Source organism: Pteropus medius, unplaced genomic scaffold (genome assembly GCF_902729225.1).
Source record: "Pteropus medius unplaced genomic scaffold, Ma_sr-lr_union100, whole genome shotgun sequence".
In the NCBI taxonomy this organism is placed as follows: domain Eukaryota; kingdom Metazoa; phylum Chordata; class Mammalia; order Chiroptera; family Pteropodidae; genus Pteropus; species Pteropus medius.
In genome coordinates, this window is record NW_024349519.1 from 15,649,201 (window position 1) to 15,675,902 (window position 26,702).

At 34.3% G+C, this 26,702-nt stretch overlaps 1 protein-coding gene across 15 annotated transcripts in view; it reads left to right on the top strand.

Annotated features, from left to right (window-relative positions):
• SOX5 (SRY-box transcription factor 5) overlaps positions 1-25,359 on the top strand; it is a 907,668-nt gene extending 882,309 nt beyond the window's left edge. For 13 of the 15 annotated variants that reach the window (XM_039882492.1, XM_039882491.1, XM_039882494.1 and 10 more), the window contains 4 exons: positions 14,398-14,506; positions 17,200-17,373; positions 23,107-23,323; positions 24,622-25,108. In XM_039882492.1, coding sequence (XP_039738426.1) covers positions 14,398-14,506; positions 17,200-17,373; positions 23,107-23,323; positions 24,622-24,925 — 804 coding nt within the window. In that variant the 3' untranslated portion in view covers positions 24,926-25,108. Of the gene's footprint in view, positions 1-14,397; positions 14,507-17,199; positions 17,374-23,106; positions 23,324-24,621 lie in introns of all 15 variants that reach the window. The other 2 variants (XM_039882498.1, XM_039882488.1) reach the window with 1 other exon arrangement.
• Positions 25,360-26,702: the final 1,343 nt, after the last annotated feature.

The following is a 26,702-nucleotide window of genomic DNA, read 5'->3' on the forward strand; positions in this document are numbered from 1 at the left end:
ATGCTGTTATCCTAGGAAGATGATACCTATGCTATAGTATCTCTTAGAAATGTATTTCATTACATGTATCGAGAAATCTAAATACAGTAGCTTCAACAGGATTACGTTTTAGCATATATTGAAGTTAAGGAATAGATGGTTGATGACATTAGTTCATCAGCTCTGTGATGTCAGGGTTGAAATTTCTGCGATTCTCTTGGTTTTTCCCTTAGGGTCACAAAATGTTGCTGCACTTGTAACTCTCCATGAAGGCAGGCAGTCTCGGGAAGGGAAGTTTCTCCTTTGCTAAGTTCAGCCTTCATTCACAAAGGGGTGTTTCGCTGCACTCCTCAAGCTGACTTCCACAAACATCTCCTTTAAAACAATTACTGGTTAAAGGAAGAGAGACTACTTTAAAGGGATCATGAATTATTTTCTGGGACTGAATGAAAGACCTTATCTTATCCCTGAGACCATGGGATATCTTAAGATAAAAGATCAAATTGATGGAAGAAAAGAAGGACCAGAATGGCTGTTGGGTAGGAAAAGGCCATTGTGAGCCACAGCTACATTAGATATTACAGCTCTCAGAACTGGTTTTTTATTGTTTATATTTGTTGTCATCTATCTAACTGCTTTTGCTCTTCCATTATTATATGTTCAGGGCTTTCCTTATAACTTGTCCGTGGTTCATAAAGAATTAAATTGCATGCAAGCATGTCCACAAGAAAACATTGCTTGGTGACAGGTAAACTCAATGAATGTGTGTTCACAGACATGCTCTCTACATGTTAAGGCCAACTTCTTTACAGCTTTTCTTACATAAAACAGATGTCACTTACAAAAATAAACATGTGAATGTGTGCATACATTTTTTAAGGTAGAGAATTTATTTGCCAAACATTAATTGCCTACAGAGTACCCAAAATCTAAACACCTACACATTCTATGAAATCATCTATAACTGCAAAGAAGAATAACTAGGAAAATCTCTTACTTTTCCTTCTGAGGTTCAGTGAAAATTCTTTGCAAATTCTCATAGAATAAGATGAAATTTCGATGAATAACACGTATACTGTAAATAATTATTTACTCAGTAACGACATCAGTTTCTTTCTTCAGTCATATTCATAAGGAACCTCACCAAAGACTATATACATAGACTGATTTGTAAAAAGGTGAATTTTGTTACTCTGAACTTGGAAAATCTTCCATTACAACCTTCTCTTTTCTGCCATTGTCAACCTTTTTTTTTTTCTCTTTAACAGAGTGCCAAACATGAAATGACAGTGACCAATGTTGACTTAATGTGGATGTTTAATAATGAAAAAAAGTGTGTCAGTCTCAGCATTAGTTACAAATGGCAGTAAGTGTATCGGATGGCAGCCCTGTAATAATTTTACATCCATCATTCTTTCCTAATGCTTCACTGGCCACCTGATGGATGGGGCAAACAGTGTTAACGCTTCAGAAAATGACACAGTATATCTAGTTCAGGATTATCTAACACGCGCCCCCCACCTCTTCCCTTAGAAAAGGAGAAGGCATGTGAAGAATTGCGAATTACAGGTTCTGCTTTGAAAAAGTGAATATGAAGGGACTCATGCCTCTGCATTCAGTGGAAGATACTACCATTAATTAATGATTTATGGATGGCTTTTTGTAGATATTGCTTTCAGCTAAAATGCATTAGAGAAGTCAAGTTAGAATTAGATATTTAAATGGTTAGAGGAAAACTTCATGAAAGAGAAAGACATGTTAAGTAAATCCTCCAGGAGGAAATGAGATATCATTGCAACAGTGTGGCCAAGCAGGAGCTTTTACTAGGGGGTGTGTGTGTGTGTGTGTGTGTGTGTGTGTGTGTGTGAAAAAATCCCTCAACTTTTAATCCGCTGGTTAAAATTTGCCTGAGAACAAATTAAAATAACGCAAATGATTGATATTTTCTCTTTATAAAAGTGAGTATATATTATTTTTAATCTCTACATAGAATTATTTGTTTGGTGACTTTAATTAAAAGATACACAAAATTTGGCATTGAATGTTTGTCTTTTATTATTGGTGTCTCTGTACTCTGAAAAATTATATCAAATGGATGAGGAACTGCTTTCTAGGCAACTGATTATTAGACAGTCTAGACCAGCTTTTTTATGTGCAAGTTGGCATTTGATCTTTAGGTTTCCTTTTCTTCTGTTTTTCATTCATAAAACCTTCTTAATTCTGAGTGTCTTAGCTAGGGAACACTTCTTATGGGACAGGAAGGGAGAAGAAAACCCCTTAGTGAATATTATCAGCACAGAGCAGCCAGTTTTCAAAGACCATGACAAAAAAGGCAAATAGGTATTATGTCATCGCCCATCCATCACTCTATATGTCAGCCTTTCAATAATTCCAATCGACATTCTCGACAGGCTGGTGCAAGTTAAAGAGGCTGTTTGTTTCTAGAAATTGAGTATAGGCTGTCTATAGCCTTTTGTTCCAGATGGTTTTTTTCTGTGTCTTTTCATTTCTTTCTTTTTCTTTCTTTTCTTTTTGGGGGTATTTAATTGAAATACATGCCGAGTTTGCAGACTGCAAAGATCAGAGCTGTTTTCGTCCAGCAGTGGTAACTATGCATTAAACATTTTGATTTGTTTGAGCTTGAAGTTTAGTCCTTTTTTGCCATTTGCTTCATGGAGTTTGTGTATATTTACAGCCTCTGCATTTAATGGCCACATGCCTTATTTTCACAGATGGCCAGTGGAAGACTTTTTCTTTCTCTTAGTATAGCCCGCTTTCAGTTTTGCTACATTTGTCACAGTGCCACTACTTGCAGCTAGCAAGTGCCCACGCTTGGTGGGGAGCAATTATGGTGTGAGTTTTTAAGGAGCTTTTTAAAGAGTTTTTTTTTTTTTCCCAGTAAACTTTTTATGGTTTAATTTTCGAGCCTGGAAAAGCTGTGCGTGTTTTCAAACAGAGAGTCTTGTGTTCTTTACATCATTCTGGTAGAGGGGTTAGTGCAGGATGGGCCAATAAAATGAGACACATAGGGCATGCCAAATTGGGCTTTCAGATAGACGGGCCTCTCTGATGATTGAAATTGTCAGTTTGTTTAAAGATCTGAGAATATGCTTACAGTAGTATTCTTGAAAAAAGAGAGTTTGAAAACATGTAGAGAATGCTCTAGATATTTTAAAAGTATATTTCCCTGGTAGGTAGGTAAAAGACTCGAAGAATAATAAACAAACGTTATGCCAAGGTGATGGGATTGTAAATTTATATATAATGCCATATTTCTGATTTTTCTAAATTTTCTGTAAGTAAAGTAAGAATCACTTTTGTTGTGGACCAGAAGTCTTATTTTTGAAAACCTGGTCTCTTAAGAATGATGTTTCCTTCCCTTCTCCCTTGCTCCCTTACTCATTCATCCCCAAGATCAAATAGCTGTCTTCAAGACAGTTAAACATGAAGGAACTGAAATTATTAGAGACATTTATTTTTCAATTACTCTCTTATATTTAGTAGATATATTCTCTATTGTCATTTATTGCAAGCTACTTTACCATATGGATTTAAAATATGAGGAAAATATTCTGAATTTAGCATTTATTTCAAAGGGTCTCATTGAATCTTTATAACTTTTCTTCTTTTACAAATGAGAAAGACTTGCTTATGAATCTTAGGAGTAATAATGGCTATTGATATTTGTCTTAACCTTTTTCAGAGTTCTTTCACATCAGATTTCAATCTCATATGTACTGTAATATAAGCAAAACATTATTCTTATCTTTGTTTTAAAAATTAAGAAAAAAGAAAACAGATTTGAGAAGAGTACAGGAATTCAAGTAGTAGATCAGTTTTTAAATCAAGGTTCTCTGGCTAGGATTTCAGTCACTTTTCTAATAGGCCATGCTGAAAAAGTTTAAGAAAGTAACCCCAGTGCCTGTTTGATTAGCTTATACTTCAGTGTTGGTCATGTGTGTTATTGGGCGTGTTATTTCTCAGGCTGACAAATCTCATTTAAGCAATCACCATCTCCACAATTTGTATATCTTTTTTTCAAATACTTTGGGTTTTTTTTTTTCTGTTTCTGCTCTCTTTCTAGGTCTTCTTTTCTTCAGCATGTACCAGCCCCTTCACTAGAGAATGGGCTAGGAAAACAAAAAGAATATGTTCAATCGTATTAATTTCATTTCTTGTAGCAGCTCTGAAAAAATGTGAAGTTTTAGCTGTTCATTAAAATGAAATTTAAGTATCTATTCTAATCTACATTTCTTTTTCTTCCTTACCCTAAAGCTATCATGGGTAATGGAAGAGTAAACTATAACTCTGATGTGCCTGCCTCTGTTTGTCAGACCCAGCATTTCTGAACCAAAGCATGACTCTTTAGAATAATCCAATTATGTTTGTGTAACTGAGGTAACCATTGGCTACTGAGGCTACATTCATAAGACTGTTGACAGTTTTATGGCTTTTATTCCATGACAAGGAAAAATTAAAGAGAAAAATCCTACATGTTTCTGCAGCTCAGTAACTGAGTTACCCAATGTTTATAAAACTATTATTATCAGACAACATTTTAGTTTTCTGTTTACCTCTGTGAAGCTGCTCCCGCCCCCACCCGCCAACCCTCACCCCCCACCTACTGGACATCCTGTGTAGATTGTGAATTCTATTATTTTCCTTTGTTGGCCTCCTGTTCTTCTCACATTAACCCTTCTGATTTGATTAAGTGTGCACAGTATCTCTATCTGCCCTGGTTTTAAATAATAACAGAGTCTGTTTTTAGAGCTTGGTTGAATGTTGACCACAGATACACACATTTGAAAACTCAGGTCTCATTTTTTCTCCCCTGCCTTCCCTCTTCCACACATACACACCATCAGCGCCATCACAGCAAATAAACAAGGGCCAATATTTTACCATGATGGTTTTCATGTGTACCCTATTAGTGAATGATTTGTTTTCTACAGGTTCCTTGAGTGACTTCTCCATGACAGTGGTTTTCTGTTTTAAATACTAAATTATAATGTTGATTTAGGACATGTGATTCGGCATTATATAACTGTGCCCTTCATATGGTATCCGAATCTGTAAATCTGATTATTATCAGTCTCTTCACAAAATGTATTTCAATAAACATATTTTTTGTGTTTTTTTTCATAATTTAAAATATCTTCCATGAATTTGAGAATGATTACAGAATTCTCAATTATAAACGAAGTGCCTTTAAGTTTTGAAACTTAACATTTGAGGAAATTATCATTTGTAGATAGAGAAAACATGTAGTTTTATACATTTGTCAAAATCTTTTACTTTTGTTTTAGAGAGTCTAGTCGAGTAGAACATAGAACTACAGGTATGAAAGAAAATGAAAAGGAACTTGAACCTGTCATCTGATGTTGAATTGCTTCTTCAGTATCTCTAATATGCCATACAGGTATAGCCTATACTTGAAAACCTCCAGAGAGGTGAAATTTTTTACATTCTAAGGCAGACTATTCAATAGATAGATAGCTCCAACTCAGAAAACTCTTCCTTCAGTGGTTTGTTATCTTTCACCTAATAACTTATAACCATTGGTCAGTGGTCTATCTCTTAACTACATATGGCCAAATTCTATCTCTTTTTCACAAATAATATGTCTTTATTCTTTTTAAACATGAAGGTTCTTAAGATATTTAAAGATAGCTATTGTTGATTTTCTCTTTCCACTTCATTCAACTCTCTTTTTGAGGGTCTTGTGCAATTTCTTCCTTAAGAAGACAAGGATATTGATAGAAACATAATCCAAAGCTTAGTTAAGTCCAAAATATTATGACCGTTGAACTTCTCTGTTCTTCACTTCAATTCCTATAGAAAAAGAAACTGAGGCCATTATAACATTGTTTTTCTTAACAAATCCAGATGAACTTCTTGTTGTCACATCTTTTACTAAGTGTTCTTAACTAAACCCTATAACAATCAGCTTTATCTTTATCATTGTTCCTCATCTTGCTCTCTTCATGAAAATTAGGATTAGTTATTTGTCATCAACTTTCCAATATTTAAAATCAATTCTTTAAAAATCATGAATAGAGATTCAGTTTTCTTTATGATTCATTTTATTATCTTGGAAAGTTATTCATCTGGATTAAGACTTGAATTCATAGAAACTGTGTTCCTTCAAAATCATTCCATCTATCTTTGACTTCATAATACTTCTTAAGAAAATTTAATCTGCCAATACATTTCAGTTGTCTCAGATTGCCAGATGAAACTAAGATCTTAAAAAAATTTTTTTTCTTTATTGGGGTAACATTGGTTAATACAATTACATAATTTTCAGGTGTACATTATAACTTGACATCTATATATTCTATTGTGTGATTACCACCTAAAGTCCAGTGTCCTTCAGCTACCATATATTTGATCCCTTTACCCACTTCACCCTTCCCTTCCCCCCCTATATTTAACTCCCTTTATCCATCTACCTCTCCCCTCCTCCCTCACCTCCTTACCTCTGGTAACCACTAGTCCATTGTCCCTGAGTCTCTTTTTGTCCTGTTCCTTTGTTGCTTTTAGATTTATATCCCACATATAAGTGATATCATGTGATTTTTTACTTTTCTAATCTGGCTTATTTCGCTTAGCATGATTATCTCGAGGTCCATCCATGTTGTCACAAATGGCAGTATTTCATCTCTTCTTATGGCTGAGTAATATTCCATAGTATATATGTGCCACAGCTTCTTTAGCCAATCATCTATCGTAAGACACTTCGGTTGCTTCCATGTCCTGGCCACTGTGAATAATGCTGCTATGAACATCATTGTGCAAATATCTTTTTACCTATGGGCTTTCAAGTTTTGGGGGTAAATACCCAGTAGTGGATTGCTGGATCATATGGTAGATCAATTCTTAGCTTTTTGAGGAAACTCCATACTGTTTTCCATAGTGGCTGTACCAATTTGCAATCCCACCAGCAGTGTATGAGGGGTCCTATTTCTCCGTATCCTTTCCAGCATTTGTTGTTATTTGTCCTGTTAATTATAGTTATTCTAACAGGTGTGAGATGGTATCTCATTGTGGTTTTAATTTGCATTTCCCTAATAGCTAGAGATGTTGAGCATCTTTTTATATATTTGTTGGGCATTTGTATGTCCTCTAAGAAGAAGTGTCTGTTCAGGTCGTCTGCCCATTTTTTGATTGGATTATTTGGGTTTTTTTGTTGTTATTGAGTCATATGAGTTCTTTGTATATTTTGAATATTAGACCCTTATCGGAGGCGTTGCTTGCAAATATATTTTCCCATTGAGATGGTTGCCTCTTTACCTTGTTGACAATTTCTTTTGCTGAGCAGAAGCTTTTTAGTTTGATGTAGTCCCACTCATTTATTTTTGCTTTGACTTCTCTTGCCTTTGAGGTCAATTTCATAAAAAACTTCTTTAAGTCCAAAGTCCTTGAGTTTCGTTCTTATGTTTTCTTCTATGCATTTTATTGTTTCAGGTCTTATATTCAGGTCTTTAATCCATTTTGAGTTAATTTTGGTGTGTGGCGATAGACAACAGTCTAGTTTCATTCTTTTGCAGTTGGCCTTCCAATTTTCCCAGTACCATTTATTGAAGAGGCTTTCCTTTTTCCACTGTATGTTTTTGGCTTTTTTATCAAAAATTATTTGCCCGTATAAATATGGGTTTACTTCTGAACTCTCGATTCTGTTCCACTGGTTCGTGTGTCTGTTTTGCTGCCAATACCATGCCGTTTTGATTATTATTGCTTTATAGTATAATTTGAAGTTGAGCAGTGTGATGCCTCCAGCCTTGTTCTTTTTACTCAGGATGGCTTTGGCAATTTGGGATCTTTTGTGCTTCCATACAATTCTGATGATTTTTTTTTTCTATTTCTTTAAAAAATGCTGATAGGATTTTGATGGGGATTCCATTAAATCTGTATAATGCTTTAGGTAATATGGTCATTTTAACTATATTCATTCTTCCAATCCAAGAACATGGAATATCTTTCCATTTCTTTGTATCTTCCTCGGTTTCTTTTAATAGGGTCTTGCAGTTTTCATTATATAGGCCCTTCACATGTTTCGTTAAATTTATTCCTACGTATTTTATTCTTTTTGTTGCAATTTCAAAAGGAATTGTTTTTTCCAGTTCTTTTTCTGATGCTTCATAATTAGAGTATAGGAACGCTATGGATTTTTGAACGTTGATTTTGTATCCAGAGACTTTACTGTATTTGCATATTGTTTCTAGTAGTGTTCTTGTGGAGTATTTAGGGTTTTCTATAGAGAATCATGTTATCTGTAAATAGTGACAGTTTGACTTCGTTTCCTGTTTGGATGCCTTTTATATCTTTCTCTTGCCTGATTGCACTTGCTAGGACCTCTGATGTTATAATGAATAGCAGTGGTGATAGTGGACAGCCTTGCCTTGTTCCTGATCTTAGAGGGAAGGTTTTTAGTTTTTCACCATTAAGTATAATGTTGGCTGAGGGTTTGTTATAGATGGCCTTTATTATGTTAAGGTACTTTCCTTCTATACCAATTTTGTTAAGTGGTTTGATCGTAAATGGATGCTGTATCTAAGATCCTAAAAAATTTAGATAGAATTACATTTCAAGAAACATTTTGTGAAGCTGGCTACCAAATTTAATAAAAGGAAACTAGATGGTGGAATAACATTATGGGTTCTGATTTTTCTATTCAGAGAATCTCTGAATTTAACAGGGGAAAATATCAGGATTAGTTAAGGCAGTTTTTGTAGATGTCTAGACCAGAAGACATTTATGGACTCTTTCAACCAATTAATTCATATATCCTTATAATTTTCTGATGGAAAAAATGAATGGGAAAATATCCCTAAGTGATACCAGATTTCAGAGTACACAAGTGTCTGGGAATATCCTAATGGATAAATTAACATTTGATTAGAGTTAAATCAGCAAAAGATTTCTTCAACTTGCATTTTTGTTGATGTTGGAGGGAAGTATATGTGTGTGTAAATGTGTGAATGTATTTGTATATAATTTATATATGATTTATAAGAAAGCCTTTTCTCTCATTTGTGCTGTTAGATTATGTGGGTGGATGGTTATTTTTTAGAAAATGGTAATCTCAATAAGAGTGAAATCAAGAGGTTGAGGAGGTAGACACATGCATTGTTTCCTTGTATTTTACTTAAGCTGCTAAAAAAGTCTCCAATTGATAAATCATTATAACATTATAAATAATTTTTCATCTTCTTTGGTGGTCTGTGAGGTTCACATAAATGGAGTTTTAAAAACCTTTTTTTGTCACTCTTTCTTTGTTCTTCCCTTGTCATTAGTATAGAAGGAGACCATAAAAAAGTGCAGCCAGAAGGGGTTTAACTGTTACTGAGTCAACATTTGACAGTCACACTCTATTCTGTCATTTCATGCATGTGCTTTTTATGAGTTTTATAGCTTTGTGAGCTTTATTTCAGGGATGTCCATTATGATAGCTGATCCACAGCCCATCTCTCCTTTTGTGTGTATATGTCTGGCGGGGAGCAGAGCTCATCACTTATACAAATTCAAATTTCAAGGAATAATAGAGGAACTATCTACTCATGAACTGTTTAATTCAGGCTTAGGTAACTAGGGAAATACTACCTCTTCTAAAGTACAGTTTGTATGTGTGTTTTGTATAACCGCTCTATTAAATATTAACAAAGGATGTGCATTTGATCCTTTACAAACACAGAGAACTTTTAGTTGTTTTCTGTATAAGCTGAAATAATGAAATAAAACAAATTTTCAATTTAAATATGTAGTAGACATATTATGGAGCTGCAAACCATTGTGCCTGAGCATAAAGTGGAAAATAAAAAAGATTAACTACATTGTCATAGATGATATACAAGAAGAAAGAAAAAATCTCGACAAATTTTAGAGTTGTTACCAACATTCTTTTTTTAATGCAGAGTCCACTATTTGGCCACAGAGAATAGAAGATCATAACCATGGCAGAGTACATAATAATCATGCTGAACTAACTATTCTTGTAATTCTTACATGTTAGAAAAAATCTTTGTCTGTTTGATTTCCCTCATTGACTTTTTTACCTAATATTAAAAGTATGTCTTTCTTAATTTTTTTAAACTAATGAAAATCTATTATATATTTAAATCCCATTTTACAAATTATGATTCTGGGACTCAAAGAGGTTAATTGATTTGTCTAAAGTAATACAGCTGATATATATGACAGAGTTTGGTGAAGACATGATATTCCTGATCCTCACACTCATTATTTTCTATATGGGTTATATTCTGTATTTTTAAAATGTCGTTTTCCCATTAATCCTTGTGGCCTTTTGCCATTCACTGTGTTGTTGGCTCAAAAGCACAGATCTTTACTGACCACTTCAAATCAATTCATTGACCACATCTCTTTAGATATTTCCTGGTTCTCCTTCTTGATGTCACATGCAAACAATAGATGTGCTGTTTTCTATTATGCAAGTCATTGGATAAGTCACAGAACCCAAATCAGCTGCCAATTTCCCTACGTGAATATTAACACATCAATATAATTCTTTGAATGTTGACTTTTAGAGTGATTCCTTTAACCCTAAGAAAACTGTATAGTCAACAACTTTCTTTTCTTCTTTAGATAAGATACAATTCCTTTGTATCTTTGTACAAGTCGGCACAGGATCAGAATATTTTTCAAGTAAAAACAGGCTTTACCTAATGTTTCTCCTTGATCTTAGAAAACCTACACAATTGTAAAAGATTTGATTACCCAGCTAAGAATCATATTTCCAAAGGAAATCTAGTTATCCAATTGCTAGTTTTTATTCAAAAGAGAAAGCATACAGGTCATCATCATGTTTGGTCCTTATTTATAAATCCTCAAGACTATTTTATTTTGACTACTTAGTAGTAATTAATTTGTGCCATCTTCTCTGAGATTACTCAGAATTTTGGCAAGTATTTCTTTAAGTGTGTTTATTTTTCTTTGAATTTTGTTTTATATCTAATAGAAAAAAGTTAGAGATGACCAATAAATCTTATCAGTTTCAGATTAGTATTTGGGTAGTATTAAGAGGGCAGTAAAGTATAAGTGCTGTACAAGACTTGTGTTCCAGAACACTGATCCTAAAATAGGGCCACAGAGTGCTTTGTTTTCTGTACAAAGCATTGATTAATGTTTTTGTTTGTTTGTTTGCTTTTGTTTTTTTTTATTTTTTGTTCGTTTGTTTTTTATTGGAACCAGTTAGAACTAAGAATATAAGTTGGATAAAAATTGTTACCTGTGCCCATCAACATTTTTTTGTTTCCCCAAATTCAATTCTTAGTGTTTCCCATTTTCAACATCTTCTTATTTACCCACTTCCTACCTGATATATATTGCCCTCATTTTGTTTCAGCTGTCTCTATTTAGAAAGGGTTAATTTAATTATAAGAACTTTGATACCAAAATATTACCTTTTTCAGTAATATGTGCACATTTGAAAAGAGGCTTTTGTAAAGGGAAATATTTAACCTGAGGAACAGAATCTCAAATGATTGAATTTTAGACATGATAATGCATAGGTAGACTTGGGAAGAGGACAGTCCAGGATGTGTGGGATTGGGAAAAGTAAGATGAGAGGAATCTTCCCAATGTACCAGCATGTGTGCTTTATAACATTTGGCTGATTTGTTTTCCTCCTACATGCCTAAATTAAGGGGTCCCCAACCCCGGGGCCATGGACCAGTACCAGTCCATGGCCTCTTAGGAACTGTGCTGCACAGCAAGAAGTGAGCGGCAGGCAAGTGAGCAAAACTTCATCTGTATTTGCAGCTGCTCCCCAGCACTAACATCACTGCCTCAGCCCCACCTAAGATCATCAGGCATTAGGTTCTCATAGGAGCACTGGTCCCTGGTGCCAAAAAGGTTGGGGACCACCGCAATAGACTGAATTTAAACTTTGAGAACTATCCTTAAATCAGAGTCATTCTTCTGGTAGTTCAGTATATCATCTAGACTCCTATCTACATGTAAATTTATATCTACCTTTATACATAAAAACTAAATATAAACTTCTACTACAGGATCAATTTTTATATGGAACTATATTATAATTATTTACCATATAACCACTATATTTTTATATGCCATATATTTAGCATATAGCCACTTGGGTTTTATTATATCCCCCTTACCTTAATTTCTTATGGTCTTCTGAATTTATCGTGAGAGTTTCTAAAATGTGGCAACGTTACCATTTTAATTTATATGCTATTGTAAGGTGTATTTTAATTAAAAACACCCCAGACAGTCTCCAATTCCTCCAGTTGCCTCTCACTTGCCCTCTTCATATATCTGAGAATTAGCTTAAATGACTATGCAAAGGTTCACAAAAAAAAAAAAAGTGCATCCTATTATGTGACTGTCATCCTATATGACTGCCATTATCTCCCACTAACATCCTCTTGAGAAGTATTGTAGATGTCACTTTTCGGTAACTAACTGAATTATTTTATTATACTATGTGTTTCAGAGTTAGATAGTTAGGGGTAACTTATTGTAAAAACTGGTTGTGACTTCCCTACTAATCATTTTCTAATTTTAGCCTCTTGCGAAGATCGTACAAGATCCATACATCTAAACTCAGAACCTTAGAAGTCACTTAATATTTCATTCTTTTCTTACTCTGACCACCTTCATTTCATTTTCCCTTCTTGAAAGACTTTAATTCAAAATGGAAAACTCTCTAAAAAATAGGTAGCATTATTGTCCTATTCCTCGTTAAATCAAAACCTGAGAGGTAATTCATGCCAGTACATTTAGCAAAGATAGTACAGCCAAGTCTTCATTGACCCAATGACTATAGTATCATGTTGATGGAGTGTGTTTTTTAAATGTAATTGTCTTCTACTTCAACACCTACATTTACTATAAAGAGAGACAGTTAAGTCGGTGTCCCTGGTGCTCCTTACTCAACAAAAGAAATCTAGAACATATAAAGCAGCTGAAAATACCAATTTCACACACAAAATCAAATTGTGTCAGGTTCTACATTTTTAAATATATGATTCATTTCAACATTAGGACTAGATAATCATATAGAACTAAAGTTGATAGAACTATTTTATTTCCAGTTTCTCTACTGTATTTCATTCATAGTGATTGACAATTAAAAGATATTTTTTTGCAATTAAATCAGGTACAGAATTTGATGAGTAGAGAACAGGAGTTCTAAGGCCACTAAATTAAAAGAATTTTTTAATCTATTTTTTTATACAACTGTAATACTGTCAGAATTTGTAGCAATAAACCGTGTACTATATTACAAATTTTAATACTCTATTGGCTCTTGGTGGGAACATTAGTTGGGCCCTTTACCTTTAAAATTATTATCTTAAATAGTTGATTATTTCCTGTGAACATTTTTTGTAGCAATAGCATTCTGCAGTGTATATGATTCACTTGTTCAATTTATGACTGTGTTCCTCAGAAAATGAGGTGAATAAATATAAAGCAACATGAGCAAGTTTTGTGCAACTCAATAGGTGCTTTTCTTAAAAGTGTTCTGGAACCACATCATCCTCAGAGAAAGGATGATGGAAAATGCTAGAGAAAGTTGTAGACCTTTCATTGTATCCTTTTTCTGTTCTTAAAATCACTCAATTACTTAATTCAGAAGTAGTTTAATATCTCTTGTGGTTTAACTTAAGCATTGTATTTTCCTTGAAAATAATTTAGTTTGTAATGCCATATTCTCCATGAATTCCAGTCATGCACTGTATGCTTTTAAATGACTTGATGCCTTTGCAGATCTAATTTTGGTATATTTGTATCTCAAATAATTTGCCAACTCAATATTTTGGCTTAGCAATCCAAATCAAATTGTGGTCCAAGTAGCAGGCACTCACATTGAATGTACAGAGACTTGACAAGCAATTAGCAATGAATATTTAAACGTCTTCATTACCCTTGCATGAGGAATGCAGATGGCATTTAAGGAGATGGCAACCAGAGGGCACTACTGTGAATTATGTTTCTATCAGTTGGTCACCTGACTATTGGAAGACTTTCTCTGGGCACCATTCCACTCCTATACTTCTACTGTCTGTCTAAAAATAAAGCAGGCATTCCAAATATTGTAAAACAGGTTGCTTCCATGAAATTTCTATGTATCTTTTGTGATTTGGGAAGGTTGTCTCCAAGGATCCCAGCATATATCCTGTAGGCACACCAAACCCAAATGCTAAGACTATAAAGGAGGTTCTAAGAATCAGAGTTTCTTCAAAACTCCTGCTGATAATTTGTTTCAACTACATAATGTGCTGAATATGCCAAGGTGACTAAATCAACATCTTATCCCTTCCAGAAGCTAAAGTATTATCTATGGCCCAAGGAAAAAAAAGTCTTTGAATAATTATAATTTCCAGATTGAGCTCTCATTATAAATTTTTTCTTTTTTTTTTTCTTCAGGAAAAAACAACACTGGAGAGTCTGACTCAGCAACTGGCAGTTAAACAGAATGAAGAAGGAAAATTTAGCCATGCCATGATGGATTTCAACATGAGTGGAGATTCTGATGGTTTGTGAAAATTGTTTTTATATATTCCAATAGTATGCAGAAGCGTCTATTTAGTACCAGTTAAAACTACTAAAAAATGTACAAGACAGCCACCTCACCTGATCATTATAATAAGAGCAGTTCCATGTGCTAAGCACTCTGTTGAGTGCTTTTCATCAATCATCTCATTAATCCCCAACACAACTATAAATTCAATTACAGATAAAGAGATCAGCCCATAGGAATTTTGAATCATTTTCTCCAAGGTTATAGGCCTATAAGTGCTGGAGGCAGTCTTGGATTCAAAACGGCATGACTCGAAAGCAAATACTCTCCATCACCATCCACACTGTCTCTTGCTTCCCTATTTCTTGTACCCAAAACAAACTTCACAGAAATTTGTGTTTATAAGCTCATTTTCCAGTTTTCTTTTGTCCAACCTTGACAAGAATATGTGACTCAGAAGACATTTTTAGGATGGTTTCTTGCATTACATAATCCTTCCCTCTTAGACTCTCTACCATACAGTCATGTGTCCTGCCTACCCTCTTTAACTCAACTATCCCTCCAGCTGTGCAGCCTCTTGCTTTCCGCACATGCCTTGAGGCTTCTGTTGTCTGTATCGTATCTGAATATTCTAAACATCCACAGTGACAACTGATTAAATTGCTACTCTGATTTGAATAGTACAACAAAGAGGGGAGAAGAAGAAAGTGCTATTCCTCTTACACTGAGCCCCACCTGGAAACCTCTCTCCAGTGTCAGGTGACATACATGCGTTTTAAGAGCACTGTCCTCAGATTTGTTGCTATTGCAGAGGAAGTTGCCTGCATATGGAAAAGACTGCACCAGGGCAAACCAGTGAGAAGTATACTTTAGGACACAAGTTCTACTCTGTGCCTTGGGTCAATTTTGCTTTTAAGTCCAATTCTGCACTACCCAATGGACTAGCCAAACTTGAGCTTTTAACCAGATAATTCTAGAAAAACTGAATTTTATTCAACTGGATATTCAAGAAAAGCCTATGTTTTTTCTAGCCTGTTGTATCCAAATATTTCTTTCTATTTTCTGCTTCTCTTGGATAAGATAAACATGGCCTAACTACATACAAAGTGCTTGTTTAGCTTTGATGAAGTCACATAATGTTCATTTTATTGCTTATGTTGATGTAAGGTGTAAGAACAAGAAAAGGCAGATGTGCAAATGATCATTTGCTAGTTACAAACCCATTTTAGAAAGATGTTGCCATATATTAGCATTCATTTTTGTCAATAAAAAGACAATTACTGGTAATAACACATTTCATAAATTTTAAGTTGTATTAGCATGATAAAATATATCCATGGTAATCAACATTAAAACATCAAAATTTTGTTGCTGTTATTTGTTAAATTCAGTCATGCTTGTATGCAAAATATTTTCTAATCATCAGACCAAAGAGCATATAATGAATGAGAAATTGTGAGAAATTCTACCAACACATAGGCTGTGTTTTTTTGTTTGTTTGATTGCTGCTGTAGAGGTCTTCAAGTCTCGGTAATTTTGGTTGATTTCTCGGTAATTTTGGTTGAGTCCTCAAATTAAGAAAAAAAAGAATGAGGAGTAAGGAAGAAAACAAAATCTGCTTTTATCGATAATATATGCTTCTAAAATACCAAATTATTTTAAAATTTTATATACTACCAAAATACCTCTCTTCCATGTTTTTTAATGATAAGTCGAATATTATCTCTTCTTCTGCTGCTGCGTTTTTTCTCCCGAACTCAAGTACCTCTGGAAGTTGTTTCCTCCTGTTGAAGCTATTCTACGAAGTCACATAAAACCCAGAGGGATGACTGCAGCTCCCTAGAGTTCCACTGTGACTCTTGGTTGTGTTTTATCATCATGAGTCCTGCTAATTGTAACGTAACTTTCAGTGGATCTCTTAGGATAACTTAGATAATAAAGGGCAAAATTCAGGGGAATTAATATATTGGTTTTTTTTTTCACCTTAAATATGTGGCTGTTTACTTTTTTAAGAAACCATAGTAATGTAACTATTCATTTGTTGTTTTCCCTACCATTTTCAAATATCTTTTGGGAAGCAGACTATCATTACTGCATCTGCATATTTCCTGCATTTATTAGCACATAATTTCAAACATGTTACAGGAGAATGTCTATATTGTATTTTAACTGCAAAATTTTATCTAGCAGCATTTCTGTTTATGTAACTCAAAAGAGAAGAAAAGGCCATGAGTACTCTATGTTCTGATACTGCTTAGGTATCAGAGACACATTCTTACCTGTACTCATTTATTCTGTCAGACATATTAGTGTTTCACAATTTTGTGAGCTTCTTCACCAATGTAATATTTCTACAGTACTTGCATGTCTATTGATCTAATCTAACTATCCTCTTTCTAATTTACATCAAAGATCAGATATTCAGGTTTCTTGTGAGCTCTTGAAAATAAATAGTGAAATAGTCCACAGACTATTGTAAGAAAGGGAAATATATTAGAAATGGATTAAAAATACAAATATAACATTTGTCACCACAAGGCTTATCACAAAATCTTCATAAACAAGCATCTGTCTCAAGAACTGGAAGTACCATTATCAGATGTACTTTTTATTTTCAGATATTTTAATAGACTAGAAAAACAGTAATGCAAGGAATAGAATTGCCAGAACTTTTAACACTAATGTGAAGTATTGTTCCTTAATTTTAGGAAGTGCCGGAGTCTCAGAATCAAGAATTTATAGAGAATCCAGGGGGCGTGGTAGCAATGAACCCCATATAAAGCGTCCAATGAACGCCTTCATGGTATGGGCTAAAGATGAACGAAGGAAAATCCTTCAAGCCTTTCCTGACATGCACAACTCCAACATCAGCAAGATATTGGGTAAGAAAAGTATTAAAGGTTAAGTGATGTATGGAATAAGTGTACACTTCTGTTTTCTGCACTTGTTGAAAGATAACTGGATTTTGAGTCTAGGCAGCTCATGTTATCTGCTTATCTAAAAATAATCACCATCATTAAACCTTTTCTTCTGATGATGAAATATTTCATGTTCATTGAGAAATGTGCCCAGTTACTACAACTAATTTAGTTGTGTGTCTTTATACTAATTGTTGTAATATTTTCTCTTCTTTAAAAATCTAGATATAATTGTACTAAGACTAGGAAAAAAAGTTTCTTTCACATGAGACACTTGATATTGGTATAGATTGTATTTACTCTTTTCATTTTCAACTATAGAATTCATGTGGTGGGATGGGGGTGGAAGTAAAGATGATGTTTGTTCTAGTACTATAACTGAAAATCAGATTGTCAGGACACAAGAAGATGGAGAGTGAGCATTTCTACACTGCCATTGCAGCTTTCCAGCTTAGCAGATGACAAAGTACGTATTTATCCTACATACATAGACACTGAAGCACACAGAAAAATAGATCTATGGAAAGGGCTACTGACTATAAAGAGACCCATTATCGACCAATTTTAGTCTCAGGAAAAAAAAGAGGAGATTCCATTTCTTTGTGCCGTCCTCTTCATATCATTATCACCATTGTTGGCATCATTTTCATCTTCATCTTCAGGTAGTGTAGTGGCTGGGTACTAGACAACCTAAGCAAATTTCCGTTATTTATTCCTTGCCTTCTAAGAGCTCAGTAATAAAAATAAAATAGGAACACCTAACTCTAGCAACAAATTTCAACTTTAACAAATATGTAACAAAATTTGTCTAAGTTATTAAAACATTATTAAAATCCATATATATTTGGAATTACATGTACTAGGTGTAGTGTCCCTTTTGATTCTTTACATTAGGGAACTGATCATCTAAAAGTAGTTACTAAACATATACATGTGTTTTTATGATCCCATATTTTCAACAATGGTAATAGATGCAAACCAGTCTACAACATGCATTTGTAAAGAGACCAAAACAAACAAATGAAAAGTGTTAACCACCTAAACTTGTGTTTCAATTTTCATCTAAAATGATTTTGGAATTTTTAAATGAATGTTATCTCAAAAGATATAAGAATATGAAGCTTTAGGTGAAAATATGAATATTTATGTATAAAACTATATATCCATACGTAATCAAAAAATGGGACTGATCAAAAGGAAATGGATTTTTTTTGCATCTCTTGCCATCTTTTTCTTTTTTATGATTATATGCTACCTTCCATGTGGAGTTTTTCATTCTTTAAAAAACACCATACCTACTTTATTTGGAAAAACTCTAGAAAAGAATAAAATGCTTTATGTAACCACAATTCACATTTTAATATAGAAGTCATTTTCAAATTAAAATTTCAAAATGAAAAATTAAAAAATTAGATTGTTTAAATTGTTTTTATATCACTCAACTCATATGTTTGAATACTAAAAAGGTGATAACCACTGGTTAAAACTTTATCTTAAGTATAAGAGAAATGACAGTTTTGATGATGTGAAATATTTTAGGAAAATTTATCAGAGCCTTTATGGGAAAGAGAGGACTAGCTGAAAGAATCTTTTGCGGTTTTAAAGGAGAGAATATTACAATAACCACATGATTATATTATAATAGGCTGCATGAAAGAAAGTGCTGCCTAATTTCAGACTTTTTAATAATATTGTATTAATTAAAGATATAGCAGGAAAAAAAATGAGGTGTTTGGGACCTCAGTATTTAATCATAGCTTTGAATAAGTGATCTTCAAATATCCACAAGTTTATTCTGAATGGCCCATTTCAAATAAAAGCACAAAGAAAGCTTGATGTTTTCCTCTTTACTGATTGTTTTGGATAACAGCCTCCAACAGCATGCCACTAATTCATTCTGCTTAAAACAGGCGCTTGAGCTGGGCTGACATTTTACGTAGTCTCTGGGGATCCTAGTTGACATTTTAAAGGGCTTCTAAGCATTTTATAATACCCTAAAATCTGGTTTTAATAAGCCATTCTGCTGAAATTGTTAACATAAGGAATCACCTTTTACTGTTTGGCACTAGATCAGGGGACGGGGGACATCTTTTTCTGATTAGATATACAGTAGTTGGAGTAAAATGTGCAAATTCATTACAGACCCCACGGAGATGACAACGTTGCTCAGCTCAAACTTCTCATTTTTATTGTATTGCTGGATTTAGAAAGGGAAAGTGTACTTTCAAGACTGTTTTTTCCCTTATTTTGAACATCAAGTATTTTTGATCAAACCTTTTTTGTCATCAAAAGGGATACCCAAATGTCTTTCTCTGTTTTTAATTGTAAAAGGCAAGCCTTTTGCTTAACAACAGGGAACTCACTCCCTGTACATGGTCCAGGGTAAGCAACCAGCCACTCCAAAATCAAGTAGATGCTTTCATCTCATTTGGAAATATCTAAAATGCTTTCTTGCCATTCTCATTTAGTGGGTTTCAGAAGTTATGTCGCAGCTACATACAGTGGTTGTTGTACTGCAAAGCCATTAAAACCAAAGCCTAACTTGTCATTTGGTTAAACTTATTCAAAAGTAATTATTAAAACATGAAAACTGCATTTGCCACCAAACCAAAACACTGTTCTGCCATCATAAAATGGTATGGTTAGCTGTTTCGCCCCAGTCAGTGCTTAGCCTATCTTAATCCTTAATTTTAAAAGGACTGGTAACTATGACATAACCATATTTTAAAATGTAGCTTAAGATTCAGCAATACTTCCAGAGAAATTATATTATTACGTGTCTAAATATTTTGTAATTCTGGATCATGCCAGGTTTAGAAGCCAACTTCTCTGAAAATGATATTCATCATTTGTTATAGAGCGATAGATAGATAGAAAGCCAGGATGGATGGATGGATGGAGAGATGGAGGGATGGATGGATTCAATTTTATATATCTACATATTATATTTTTTCTCTGCATTTTCACCAAACTTTCTTTAAGATCCTCACATCCCCCCTTCCCACTGCAAGGCCATTCTTCCTCCTTAGGATGTTCTTTTCTCTCTGATACCTAGGAGTTATTTCTACAGAGAAGCCTTCCTCACCTACAGAAGATTGATCCCATATCCTTATCACATGTTCTCATAGCTTCCTATACTTTCCACAATTATAATTAAAATAATAAATTTTATAATCAGCCATTTAATGTATTTCTTCTCCACTGCAATATAAGCTCCAAGAAGATAAGAACCATAATGGTTCACCACTGTACGCTCATTAATTAATATAGCATCATACACATAGTGAGAAATCTAAAAAGAGTTCTCACATTCCAAGGCAGGTTACTATGAAGCATACACATTTCCTTTCCTTAGAGAAACATATTTTCTTTTGAGTTTATAGAACATTTAGTCTTAGGGAATATCACTGGAAATTTCTATTCTAAATGAGAATGATACTTTCTTTGTTCTAAGTGGTGATAAAGATAGCTAGTGACTTTTTTTGAGGATTATAGCAAGTGATTCTATTTGTAATTTCTAATCCTCCCACTACTTTCCCCTTCCCCCTACCCTGAATTTTAAGTCAACTATCCTTGATCCATTTTTCAGTGTATTCCTATAATTACTCAGTAAATTATTTCTGGTAATCTCATCTTTTCGCTCCCTAGTATGAGGTGTGAAATTCTATTATACGCTTCATACTTGTAAAAAACTCCACCAAAAGAATTGATCCAGTTCAGTAATATTATTGCTTGGCCTGTGTTTATAAGAATAACATACTGGTTTTTAAGTACCTCTAGAGAATAATGTTGGGCAATAAGGAATTTGAGATTCTACCTACAGATGATATGGTCTGACCAACTAACAATGTTGGACACTGCTCTTTAAACGCAAGTTTGATAAAGGAATAGAAAAACAAATTCTATTATTTGAACTGTAACCTGGATTTCTGTTGTAAATATAATAAAATCATATTGGCTGTCTAGATTGAAAAAATCTGTTTATAAATCTTTGCAACACCTATGTGGATATACCCACCCAGGCAATACATCTGTTCCAGTAGGAAACAATTCTAAGGGAAGAGAGATTGTCCCTTTCACTACATTCTTTTAATAAATATAACATCCCATATTGAGGAATTCTCTGCAAGAACTGTTGATCAGTGAGCTATTTGCATTTGAGATATGGAGTTATGGCTGAGTAATGAACCCATTTGAAAGCTTTTAAGATCTTGCTCAGAGGACTCTGGAAGGCAGGTGAAAGTAGTAGTGCCAGTACATACTTGGTAGGGATCTCCTCATTCCAGTTATTTGGGTCTTTTTGGATTTGGGTAGGATTGAGCTGAATTCTTGCAAATAAACACGCTCGATCTGCAAATAGAATTTTTTTACATGCTTAATAAAAAATAAACATTTTTACTACTACTTCTTTTACTACTACACATAGCCTTACTGATAGAATCGAAGCTTTAAATCACATCAGTGTGAATCAGCATAAACTATTGTTAATTAAGCTTCAAACAGTTGTTTTTGCTACCCAGGTTGAATCCAAACCAAAATTAAAAGAGAAAAGAAGGGGAAAATCAATTTACGTTAACATTATTAACGCACAGATAGTGACATCTTTATATGTTATTGAAAGTGTTTTATTAAAAATCTTACATACTTATTAATATAATTCTGACTTCTGCTCAATCATATATAGTAGGTGGTATAGGTACGTAAAGACATACATTGTAGCACATCTTCAATTCCATTACACCTGATTTTGAGTCACAGATCTACAATTTAATAGTTGTGTGACCCTGGGTAAGTTACTTCATCTATTTGACTACAGTTTTCTCAACCTATGGAAATAGATATAAATTTTGTCTATCTTACAGGATTTGGGTGAAAGGTAAAAATAAGACAATTTATGTAATGTTTTTAGCACAGTATCTAGCACACAGTAGTTACCCAGTGCATGTTTATTAATAGACTATTTTATAATTAAAATTTTAATGAAATAAATTTTTAATCTGTAATCATTCATTTAAGCATACTTAAACATTTTGGGGAGAATGAGAATTATATGTAATAAATGTTAGAAATCTTTGTAGTAGTGATGTACCCTTAATAAAAATACTCAATAAGTAGATAATTAGCCTCAAATTGAAAATATTTAATGAGTTTTTACATAATTTTTCAGTTCACACTTGAATTATATCATGATCTAATGTAGAAAAATATGAATGTGAGTTAAATTACATGTGAGTTCTTAAACACATAAAATACAAGTTTGGCTAAATTGTTAATTCTAGCTAGAAAAAAATTTATATATATATATACATACACACATAAATTTATATATAAATATATATATACAAATATCTACATAAATTTGTGTGTATGTGTATATGTATATAAATTAATGTGTGTATGTGTGTGTGTGTATATATATATATATATATATATATATATATATATATATATATATAAAAATCTATTGCCCAGCATTCATAGCTTTGGTACACAGTTTCTTTGAGGACACAGCCACAGCCACCAACACCTCCTCTGTGGAGGCTCATCTCTTGAGTCAAAGCTCACTAAGCAAAAACATTTCTATGTATTTCTGGGTTTTGGCCGACATTTTTACTTTAAGATTTTCTTCTCAGGTGTATCTTTTTAGGATCCTTAGCAGCTGTGCAAATTGGAATCCTAACCTTCTTTTTCTTATAGGATCTCGCTGGAAAGCTATGACAAACCTAGAGAAACAGCCATATTATGAGGAGCAAGCCCGTCTCAGCAAGCAGCACCTGGAGAAGTATCCTGACTACAAATACAAGCCCAGGCCAAAGCGCACCTGCCTTGTGGATGGCAAGAAGCTGCGCATTGGTGAATACAAGGCAATCATGCGAAACAGGCGGCAGGAGATGCGGCAGTACTTCAACGTCGGGTATGGACCGTTCAGTGATTTTTTCTAGGGAAGATCCTGTTACACCGAACGGGATGTGGAACATATTTGTTTAGTTGGCAAAGCAGCATTTTGAAAAAAGAGAACCTGAACACAGTGTATTTTCAGAGAATCAACTCTCCCCCACGTGATCCTGGAAAAAGAATACATCTAAGTGAATTTGCTCCAAGCTTCTAGAACAATGGTTCCAACGTGAGCTTTGTCAGTGACTGGTTTGAAAATCCAGTATCTGAAAGTAAATAATTTTGCTAATAAAAATTTAGATGTATACTGGTTCTTTTCCTCATTGGCATTCATTACTTCTAAGGCTTCACAGAGATGGATGCCAAAACATGTAGCTATTTAGTTGAGATATTACAACATACAAATGATGTCAAAAGAAACACTTGTTTCTGAATATATAGGGGTATCTGGGTGATCAAGACACATGTGTGACCTTTGTAGATCACAAAAAGTAGGGATTCTATTTAGGGAACAAGGTGTGACTATGAAAGTTCCCTTCTGAATTAAGAATGCAGCTCTCCGGATGTTTACCCTGCTTCCTACAGCAAAGCTGTCAACCTTGTCAAAATACATTGCCTGCAACCACATCGCTTCTGCAGAATTTTCTCAAAAAACGCAGAAATAAAGTTGCTCGTATTTGGAACGGAAGTTAGTAAGATCCCGAGATCTTCTTAGAATAAATACTGTTAAGAAAATGTTCAGAGGATACCTTAGAAAAAACCTTTTCAAATCTGCCCCATCCCCTCCAGTCCCTTGAAGGAGTTGCCCTGTCTGTTCAGGAGTTTATGATTTAATCCCAGTGCATAGCACTGCTCACGGCTGAGAACGAAACCTGATACTTCTTTGGGAAATAGTGAACATATGGGAACCCTAATACTTTAGGATTTTTCCATTAATATTGAGTAGTCTTTAGGCTTAATTCTTTTTTTAAAAAAAGTTTCTGCATGTTATCATTAAGGAAAACTAAACTTGGAGTCAAGAACGTGGGTTTTTTTGTTTAATCTTTCTGTGCCTCAGTTTTTCCCCATAAAGTAGCATAAGTAACGAAATAATTATTTTAAGAATCAAATAGGTAGTATCTATGTCTTGAAATCTCTAAAGTACTATACAGAAGTAAAGCACTGGAATCAAAGTAGTATACAATTTTTTAAATGTTGGGCAATAGGGCAAAAATCATTGCCTTCGTGTTGGACATACTGAACAAATTAATTACCTTGTAAGGCCTGCGTCTAACTATTCACTCACCATGATCTCTTTTTGGAATTCCTCTCTGCCAGGCAACAAGCACAGATCCCCATTGCCACTGCTGGTGTTGTGTACCCTGGAGCCATCACCATGGCCGGAATGCCCTCCCCTCACCTGCCCTCAGAGCACTCAAGCGTGTCCAGCAGCCCAGAGCCTGGGATGCCTGTCATCCAGAGCACTTATGGTGTGAAAGGAGAGGAGCCCCATATCAAAGAAGAGATACAGGCTGAGGACATCAATGGAGAAATTTATGATGAGTACGATGAGGAAGAGGATGATCCAGATGTAGATTATGGGAGTGACAGTGAAAACCATATCGCAGGACAAGCCAACTGATAAGGGTCAAAAGGTGTTGTGACCTTAGGACTTAAAGAAGCCCTAGCTGGTTCATCCTTACCAGTGGCCAAGCACATTGACTTTCTCATACACTGACTGTTACTTTAACTGTTAGTCTTAAATAGTTGGGACATCAGCTGACTAATAGACCTCAGCCTCAAAAGGCTTGGAAAGAAAAAAAAATACAACAAGCAAACAACAATATCAACAACAAGAGATTGAAATAAGCTATGGGTAAAATAATGCCAGTAATTCAGCTGCTACATCCAAGCACTGAAGTCTTACCCGTCAACTTTTTTTTTTAAATAAACTTTATGGCTGTTTGTTCTACAATGTTCTAGAAATTCTCACTCAGGTACACAGTGCCAACAAGTGGCTTGTGAATGTGTTTTGTTGTTTTGTGCTACAATTTTTAAAAAATAAGTTTTTTTGTTTTGGGGGGTTTCTGAGGTTTTTTTCCTTTGTCATTCCTTCCTTTTCTGTTTTTTCTTCCTTTTCTTTTTTTTTTTTTTTTTGTAATGCACCTGACAGAAAAAAGAAAGATGAATTTCTCTTTACTTCTCTCCATCTTCTCCATCTCTATACTTTAAAGATGGAAGTCTGTGCATGGGGTGGGGGGAAGAGGGAAAAAGAGCCTGTTTTTAACTTCCTTGTTATCCATCACAAAATAAGCAATTATTTTCTTTAGAGGACTTTCTTTATCTGTTGCACACCACACTACATCTTTGAGCAAGTGCCAAATTTGTACTGAAGTGTTGACCCAGTTTATTTCTTCCCTTTCCTTTTTCCTGTTCCTTCTTAAGTTAGGACAGTGTTATATCTTAGACAATCCCTTGAAAAACCTGAAATACCAGCAGCTGGTGAGATTTGACTTTTTTTTTTTTTAAATGGAAACTGTAGGTGCTGTTCTCAGGTGAAAAGAGAGAGAGAGACATAAGAAATTTAGAGAAAAATATTTTCTGATCTTGGATTTCTGTATGTATGTATGTGTGTGATTATGGTACTAATAGAAATAACGTTGGACCATTGTGAGTTAAACCCACATCTGGGGATGAAATCCCACATCCTCCGAAGTGACTGGTCTGGAAGCAACCTTGACCTTGACTTTGCACTTCAGATGACAACTTAACCAATTTAGGGCTCAGAAATTATATTTTTAAATTTCTAATATGATTATTATTGGATGAATCAAGTGGCCCTGTGTAATATTGATATGTGCATGTATAATGTGGAAACTACTAGCAAAACTGCTGCCAGACATCCCTTCTCCCTGGTCAGTTGTTTTCACTAACGTTTGCTACTTAATGATTTGTTTGTTTTTCCTGTTGATAACTTTAAGCAAATCAATTGTTGTTTTCCTTGAATATATTTGGCCACTTTCCAGAAATATAGAATTAGCTTATTTCTTCAACATTCCATCCTCTCCTGATCAAAAAATAGAACTGATAATTTCATAAGGTATTTTTTATCTCTCCATTAAATGAGGTGGAGGCCATTTGCATTTCAGAATTGTAGGCCATGTGCATCTTATGCCATAAAAAGCAGGATTTGATTAAAAGTCATTGCAGCCCAACAAAATGGAGCCTGGCTGAACCCAGTGACCCTTGCCATGACTCTTCTCTTGCCGTAAGATGAGTCCCCTGGAGTCTGTGTTTGGGTTCCAGCAGAGTATGTGTATAGAGCAACAACTGATGGTGACGAGACTGCCCATTTAAATTTTGTCAGCCAAATGCCAAGGCAGTTGTAGGGTTTGTACAAATGAATGCAAAATCATTTA